Source organism: Piliocolobus tephrosceles, chromosome 13 (assembly GCF_002776525.5).
Source record: "Piliocolobus tephrosceles isolate RC106 chromosome 13, ASM277652v3, whole genome shotgun sequence".
Classification (NCBI taxonomy): Eukaryota; Metazoa; Chordata; class Mammalia; order Primates; family Cercopithecidae; genus Piliocolobus; species Piliocolobus tephrosceles.
Genome location: NC_045446.1, coordinates 994,112 through 1,002,132, shown reverse-complemented (window position 1 = coordinate 1,002,132; position 8,021 = coordinate 994,112). Strand labels below are relative to the sequence as shown.

At 62.8% G+C, this 8,021-nt stretch overlaps 1 protein-coding gene across 1 annotated transcript in view; it reads right to left on the bottom strand.

Moving 5' to 3' along the window:
- MUC5AC (mucin 5AC, oligomeric mucus/gel-forming) overlaps positions 1 to 8,021 on the bottom strand; it is a 29,468-nt gene that overhangs the window by 8,743 nt on the left and 12,704 nt on the right. Inside the window, 12 exon segments of the mRNA XM_026447316.1 lie at positions 1 to 1,261; positions 1,943 to 2,131; positions 2,220 to 2,263; positions 2,887 to 3,049; positions 3,256 to 3,384; positions 3,988 to 4,144; positions 4,529 to 4,768; positions 5,537 to 5,716; positions 5,826 to 5,939; positions 6,104 to 6,242; positions 6,505 to 6,656; positions 6,909 to 7,009. The exon segment at positions 1 to 1,261 is cut by the window's left edge and continues 257 nt beyond it. Of these exon segments, the coding sequence (XP_026303101.1) occupies positions 1 to 1,261; positions 1,943 to 2,131; positions 2,220 to 2,263; positions 2,887 to 3,049; positions 3,256 to 3,384; positions 3,988 to 4,144; positions 4,529 to 4,768; positions 5,537 to 5,716; positions 5,826 to 5,939; positions 6,104 to 6,242; positions 6,505 to 6,656; positions 6,909 to 7,009 (2,869 nt within the window).

Sequence of the window (8,021 nt, the reverse complement as noted above, 5' to 3'; positions counted from 1 at the left end):
AAGTCCACGTCGAACCACTTGGTCCAGGTGCACTGGGGATGACAGTCTCTGGTGACCGATCTGCTGTGGGTGCCCTGTGTGACGCTGGTTGCTGTGGACCCACCCCTGGAGGTGGCTGTGGGTTGCTCCATGGAGGCTGAGGGCATATGTGTGGTGAAGGTGGTCTGGGTCTGAGCTCTAGCTGGGTGTGGAGTCGGCCATGTAGTTGTGACGGTCTTCAGCGTACTGGTGCCGTCTCTGCACATGTTCACCATCTTGCAACACTGGATGCGGATCTCGTAGTTGTAGCAGATGGGTGGGAGCTGATTCTTGTTCAGGCAAATCAGCCCCTCCGTGCGGCTACAGATGACATCCTGCCCCAGGTCTGCCAGTGGCGTGTTGGGGAAGCTCTGTGCCCGGCACTCCACGCTTCGAGGATTTTCACAGAATTTGTATCCTTCGTCTCTCAAATTTTGAAATGTGTCAAAATCTCCGCCGTTTATTCCGGGATCAGGGTAGCTGCCGTCGATCCACTCGGTCCAGGTGCAAAGCTCGTGTACACAGGAGGGTGTGATGGACTCCGTGTGGGTGGACTTGCTGGAGACCACAGTGGTCCCTGGGGCCGTGGTCGACATGGATGATGTTGATGTTGCCGGCACTGGCGGAGGGCTGGGAGTTGAGAAAGTTTTTTTGACAGATGTAGCGGTACCTGGGGCAGGTGTTGTCCTGGATGTAGAGAGAGACACGGGGCCAGGTGTGCTGCTGGGGACTGAGGAGGCTGAGGCCCGGGTTTCAGTGGTCTTGGAGGTTGTTGGAGGAGTGGTCTGGGTTGAACTGCTAGAAGTGGAGCAGGCTAGGGGCGTGCAACACATGACCCTGATCTGGTAGTTGTAGCAGAGCCCCGATGCCTGCTCCCTGTTATGACAGGTCAGCCCCATGTCCAGGCTGCACTGAACACGCTGCCCCAGGGCTCGGAGTGGCACTCTGGGGGCGTCCTCAGCTTGGCACTCCACCGACCTGGGTGATTCGCACACCAGGTACCCATGGGCGCGGAGGTTCTCCAATGTGTCAAAGTCACCGCTGTCCATGCCCCGTCCAGGGCGGCTAACGTCCATCCAAGGTGACCACAGGCACTCTTCTCCACAGACCGGTGGCAGTGAGGCAGAGGCTGTGGGTGGCCTCGTCCTGGGAGAAGTGCCTGCTGTGGTGGGCCAGGCGCTGCTTGGAGGGCCTGTGTGCGTGCTGCTCGGGACAGGGCTGGGGGCGTGCGTGGAGCTCACGACTGTGGGCAGAAGATAAGGCAGCTGAACACGAGGGGCTGGCACTGGGGGCTGCCCCCACCCCTCCCTGCGGCCCTGTCAGCGGTCTGAGGCTGCACCAGCAGGCCTGTCTGCCTGTCCCCACCCACGGTCCCTGCTCAGAACCCACATGAGTGGCACAGCTGCTGAAGAGCCAGTTTTAGGGAAGTGACTCCCAGGCCATGCCCTGAGCAGCGTCCACACATCTGTGCCCCAGAACGCCAGAGTTCCAGAGCTTTCCACTCTCAGAGAAGCTCAGATGATGCCTTGGGGCCCTGGGACATCCCCCAGGAGAGGGCGAGGACACGGGGGTACCCAAACCCTGAGCAATGTGAGGCAAGTGACAGCTGTGCATCCCCAGGGCCAGACTGGGCTGCCAGACCCCCGACACCCCCATGAGGCCAGGCCTGGGGGCTGCTGAGGGCAGGACTTGGATGCCAGGCCTGCCGGGGAGACTTGGAGGCTGGGCCCTCCCCACTGCAGGTGGCTGGCGGGAAAACAACAGGTCATCCCCGAGCCCAACGCCCTGCTCCTCGGTCCCTTCCTGATCCTCAGGGCCTGCCGCCCATGCCCAGAGCTGCTGTGACCTCGGCGTCCAGCAAGGGCAGCTGTGCCGGGCCGTGGGAGGGGCTCACCCTGGGGCTCCTTGGCCGCATTTGCCTTACCGAGCGGGGGCGTGGAGAAGGAGAAGGTGGTTGGGGGGACGGGGGTGGTGGGGCTGCAGGGGTAGACCCTCCTCTCAATGGTGCCGTTGGCCCCGCAGTGGGCAGAGATGCAGCCACCCGTGCCATCCGTCGTGTGGTAGATGACGTCCCCTGGGTGGAAGCGCTGTCCATCGTAGGTGCAGACACAGGCTGTGGGAACAGAGGGGCCGGGCCCGTCAGAGGCTGGGCACAGGCAGAGACCCCCGGATCCCAGCCCCAGGGGCTGCCGGCCACTCACCCTCAGCTTCGTAGCTGCACTCCACGCCGCGCTCGGTGCAGAGGCTAGAGACAAGGAAGAAGGACAGGCTGGTGCATGGTGGCGGCTGCGCGCCTTCCACGGGCATCCCATGCTACCAAGGGCGGGCAGGGAGCAGCTCCAACAGGGATGGAGGTCCCTGGGCACCGCATTGCACCCCCGGACTGGGGAACAGGGAGGCCAACCCCACCCACGTCCCAGCAGTTGTCCCTCCAGGGTCAGCCCAAGGTCCCTCCCTCGTGGGGCCCCTCCAGTCAGGGGCCAGGGGCGGTGGGTGCTGGAGTGGAGCCATTACTCCCCAGGGCTGATGTTAATGGGCGTCCTTCCCTTGAGGACCCTGGGCTCCATCTCGGCCCAGCTTCCCGCTGCAGCCCCCTGAGCCCCTCGAGCCTGCTCCCCAGAGGTTGTGCTGGTTTTCCGCCCAAAGGAGCCTTACACCCAGCCCTGCCTCTGGCACTCAGGACATGGGGGTGCTGGCCTCTGAGAAGCTTATGTCACAGTCGCCTGGGCCAGGATGGAACCCACAGCTTCAACTCCAGAAACAGGAAAGTCCCCAGCCCTGCTGCTCCCAGCCGCACCCAAAGCCCAGGCCGTGGCCTAATTCCCCTGCATGCTGCAGGCGCCACATTCCTCTCGCCAAAGGACTCACCAGGAGTGGCAGTTCTCATCTGAGGGTACCACTGCGCCTGGCCGGTAGGACTTCCCGTGGACGTGGCACAGTGGTGGCGGAGATGGGGTCGGGCAGGTGGCCACACACTGCATCTTGTCCTCATCAAAGATGGGAGCCTCTGGTGGGCACTTGGGGTAGCAGCCTGCGGGCCAGAGAGGCCAGAGTCACAACCAGACCCAGCGTCCTGCGCCTTGCCCTGGAGGGCTCCGCCCAGCCCCCAAGCAGTGGGCCTCGCTGACAGCACTGGAATGTGCTGGAAGCTGGGGCCACAGAGGCTCCTCAAGGGACCAGGAGAAGGCCACAGGCGGCGGAGCGCAGGCCAGCCTCTCCCAGCCAGCCCCAGCCCACCTTCCAGGCCCCGGACGTCCTGCAGGCAGTCTCCGCGCGGGTTCCGGCAGGTCCGCAGGCAGGGCGCCCCGCAGGGCTGGTAGTGCCACTCGCACTGGCCTTCCGGGTTGTAGTAGTCACAGAACAGAGCTGCAGGGAGGAAGGAAGGGCTCGGTGGGGCCCCAGGCGCTGACTCGGGGAGGCCCCGCACCCCGGGGCTGCTCCAAAGCCACTTCCCTCCCCTGTGCCTCCCGGCATCGCAAGATGGGGACGGGGGACAGTGGGGCAGATCGGCACCCCCCAGTTATCAGGGTGCCACGGAGGCTGCCAGCAGAGTGGGGGTCTCCGGCCGGAGCAGCTCCAGCAGTGCCTGTTCCTGGCAAGGCTCCGTGTGGGCTAGAGCTGGGCAGCTCTGCTGACCCCTCTGCCCAGAACGTTCTACCACACCAGTGACCCCTCGTCAGCCACGCTGTCCTCTCTGAACATTCTACCACGTCCACCAGCTCTCTGTCAGTCACGCTGTCCCTCTGAACATTCGATCACACCAGCGACCCCTCCGTCAGCCACGCCCTCCTCTCTGAACATTCTACCATGCCAGTGATCCCTCCGTCAGCCACGCCCTCCTCTCTGGGCCCAGGTGTTTCTGTTTCTTTGGAAACCTTCCCCGACCCCCCCAACCTATCAGTGGCGAGGGTGGTGGGGCACACCCTGCTGACGCTTCCTGTTCTGCCCCGGGCGCCCGTTCGCACTCACGGCAGATGCTCGGGGTCCGCCAGGACACACACAGGCCCACTTCATGGCAGGCCTGGGCGTAGGCGGCCACAGCCGTGCAGAAACACTCGCAGTCACCCCCTGAGTCGCAGGCACATGCGTCGTTCACACAGGACTCGTAGTACCTGGCTGGCTCCACCTGAGGGAGACGGGACTTCAGGTTCCAGGGACCCCCCGACCCACCCCGCGGGCTCTTGGGAACCGGGCCCACACTGGCGTATTGACCGGGACTGAGTTCCAGTGGAGCTCAGGGAGGGCGAATGTCCATCCTCAAGTGGCCAGCTGGGCCCATCTGGATATCCACGGGGCCCGGGGCTTCCTTTGCAGCCCTCGGGGTTAACACCCCCCAGAGCCCCGAAACCACAGCTGACAGGTGTCCGAGCTGGACGCCCAGCCCCTCTAGGTGAATCCACACTCTTGGTTGGCAGGTGTCCCCCAGCCCCCTTTCCCTTCGCCCTTCTGGGGCCTCCTTGGGTCTCCATGACCCCCCTGGGCCCAGAGAAACGCCCCCCAGCCAGCATACGTGTGCGTGGCAGGCGGCGAAGGTGGGGCCGTGGAGGATGCTGCACTGCTTCTGGGCCCAGGACTTGCGGAAAGGGTTGGCCGTGCAGGGGTCCTTGGCCGCCAGGGCATCCGGGCAGGACGGGGAGAGCTTCCAACTGTTCCCGAACTCCAGCTCGTCCCCCACCACAGACTGGCTCCGTGTGGCAAAGTCGTTGACGGCAATGTCATCGAAGTTCCCGCACAGGCCGCAGACCGTGCTCTGCAGAGGCACCGGGAGAGGTGGAGGTGGGTGCAGCAAACACAGAAGGCCAGGGACCCCTGCCCTGCAGCCGCCACCTCCCACCCAGGCGGCTGACAGTGACCACAGGCACTGCTTCCTCTTTCCCACCTCCAGCTACACCGGGGGAGGCCCCGAGCAGTGCAGCTGAGCACTGAGGTCCGGGGCCAGCCACAAGCCCCTCCTGGAGAAAAAGGAGCTGATGTGGCCTCGAAGGACCTGCCTAAGTCCTGATCCCGGTGCCTGTACATGGCACCTCACTGGGAGATCGGATCTTGCCGGTTGAGGTAATGACTGGGTCCTGAATCCAATGCCTGGTGTCCTTATAAACGGAAAACTTAGACCCAGTCACATGGAGGAGGCTGCATGAAGACAGGGGCGGTGATCCGAGCGGTGTGGCCACAGTCGAGGAGTGCTGGGGTCCCCAGCAGATGCAAGGGGCCAAAAGGAGCCCCCCAGAGCCTTCTGAGAAAACTCGGCCCAGTGGATGCCCTGCTGGGCTTCCAGTGCCCAGGCTGCGGGCAAATCCGCCAGGGTGCGGGCCTTTGCTCTGGCCCCAGAACACGGACACCCAGCCAAGGAATCTCCTGACCCGCTGCCCTTGCCAAGGCTCCATCCCCCCGACTTCCCACCCCCCTTCCATCTCTGTGTTTCTGTGTCTCTGTGCCTCTCGTCTCTGCCCACCTGTTCCATGCACCCCACCTCCAGGTTTCCAGCTGGCCCTGGCCTGGATGAGGGGCGTAGTCTCACCTTGAACTTGGGGCTGAGGTTGATGAAGATGCTGGTCTTCTTGTCCCACAGCAGAACCAGGCCGATGTCGGTGTCCACCACCAGGTAGATGCCCATCTGCCGGATGGTGTATGGCACCTCCTGGCTCTTGTCCGTCCCAATCACCTCCACCTTCCCGTGGCTCAGCTTCAGCTCGGAGCCCTGCGTGGCAAGGGGTCGCTCAGGGCACCCAGCGAGAACCCCAGCCCACCTGGCCAGACGCTGCCAGGGGAGCCTCCCGGAGGGCATGCAACCGCCCAGCCTCACTCACCCCCAGGAAGATCTTGATGGCCTTGGAGCAGGTGGTCCCCGTGGTGCCACAGGGGACGTTCTCAGTGACGACACGGAAGGAGTCCCGTGCACTGCCTTTCCCACCACAGTGGTTCTGGGGAAGCAGAGGCCATCAAGGACCAGGCTGGCCCTACCCTCCTTTCCGCAAGGAGGATGGGGCAGGGACAACCTGTGTGCACCCTGGGGCAACCGCAGACAGGCAGTGAGCAGCTGTGAGTCTCGGGGACCACCGTGAAGACCCCAAACGCGCCGGCTCACCTGCACCAGCATGTACTCGCAGTCTCCGTTGAAGCTGTAGCTCTGCCCGTCGAAGGTGAGGTAGTGACCATCCCCGTACACAGCACAGGTGGCCAGGCAGGGGTTATCTGTACACCGCCACATCCTGCTGTCACAAGTGCTGGGGGACATCTGGCGGTCAGGCTAGAGCACCCACAGGGTGCCTGCCTGGCTGGGTGCAGCCTTCCTACCCCCAGGGGGACCTAGCACCAGAGACACTCGCCCACTGGGCCTCCCCGGCTGGGGCTGCTGGGAGCATCCAGCCCTGAGACTGTGTCCTGCGTTTTCCCGGGATCCCTGTGCCGGGGGCTCGCCTGTCTCTAAGGAGGGCCTCTGGTACCCTGAACCTGACACGCCCCATGGGCTTTGAGCCCCCCGCATACCAGGTATTGCAGCCCACCCGGATGGTCTGGCCGGCCCGGTAACTGGCCTCGTTGTGCACGCAGGGGCAGTCCTCCACCGTGATGCAGCCGCCCTCGCCGTCTGCCACCAGCCCATCGGGGCACACGCAGCCAGGCACACACTGGGGGCTGTACTGCAGGGCCAGCAGACACCGCTGAGTGATGGGGCAGGGCACGGAACCTGCCAGGTCCTCCCAGGGACAGCTCACCCGTGCCACAGTGGAGGGGCCACAGGACCAGAGAGTCTGGGAGCCCATGGGTCAGGGTCCTCTGGGACATGGAGCAGCCCATGGCCTCATGTGTCAGAGGCTCACCCTGGGGGCAGGCACCCTTAGCAGGCAGGGGCAGATGGAGGGTCTGTCACTGGGGAGTCCTCAGGGGCTTACACAGGTCATGTCCAGGGTGTGGCAGCTCTTCTGACAGCCGGCCCCCGTCTCCCCTGGCGTGGCATTGCGGCAGTCGAAGAACACCATGGGTGCAGCACACACTGGGGAGGGAAGGGCCGTCAGGGGGCCCAACCACAGGCTGCTGCAGTACCTCAACTATGTGTTCAGGGAGGACGTGCCTGTGCCATGTGCGTGTGCATGAGTGGGTGTGTTAGCGTTGCATAAGTGGGTGTGAGTGCTTGTCCGTGAGTGGGTGCGTGTGCATGAGTGGGAGTAAGTGCGTGTGCATGAGTGGGTGTGTGTGCATGAGTGGATGTGAGTGCGTATACATGAGTGAGTGAGCATGTCAATGAGTGGGTGTGTGAGCATTGCATAAGTGGGTATGTGTGTGCACGAGTGGGTATGAGTGCGTGTGTATGAGTGGGTATGAGAGCATGTGCATGAGTATGAGTGTGTGCATAAATGGGTGTGTGCATGAGTGGGTATGAGTGCATGCATGAGAGGGTGTGTGTGTGCATGAGTGGGGGTGACTGCGTATTGAGTGGGTGCGTGTACATGAGTGGGTGTGTGTGCATGAGTGGGTGTGACAGCGTGTGCATGAGTATGAGTGTGTGTGCATGAATGTGTGTGCATGAGTGGTGTGTGCATGAGTGAGTGGGTGCATGATAGGGTGTGAGTGCATGTGCATGAGTGAGTGTGAGTGTGCATGAGTGGGTGTGAGTGCGTATTCATGAGTGGGTGCATGTGCATGAGTGGGTGCGGATGCATGAGTGGGTGTGAGTGAGTGTGTATGAGTGGGTGTGAGTGTGCATGAGTGGGTGTGAGTGCATATGCATGAGTGGGTAAGCGTGTCCATGAGTGGGTGTGTGAGCATTGCATAAGTGGCTGTGCGTGTGCATGAGTGGGTGTGTGTGCATGAGTGGGTGTGTGAGCATGTGCATATGTGTGTGCATGAAGGTGTGTGTGCATAAGTGGGTGTGAGTGCATGTGCATGAGTGGGTGCAAGTGTGTGTGAGTGGGTGTGTGAGTGTTGCATAAGTGTGTGTCCATGTGCATGAGGGTGTGAGGGGTGTGCATGATTGGGTGTGTGAACATGTGCATGAGTGTGTGTGT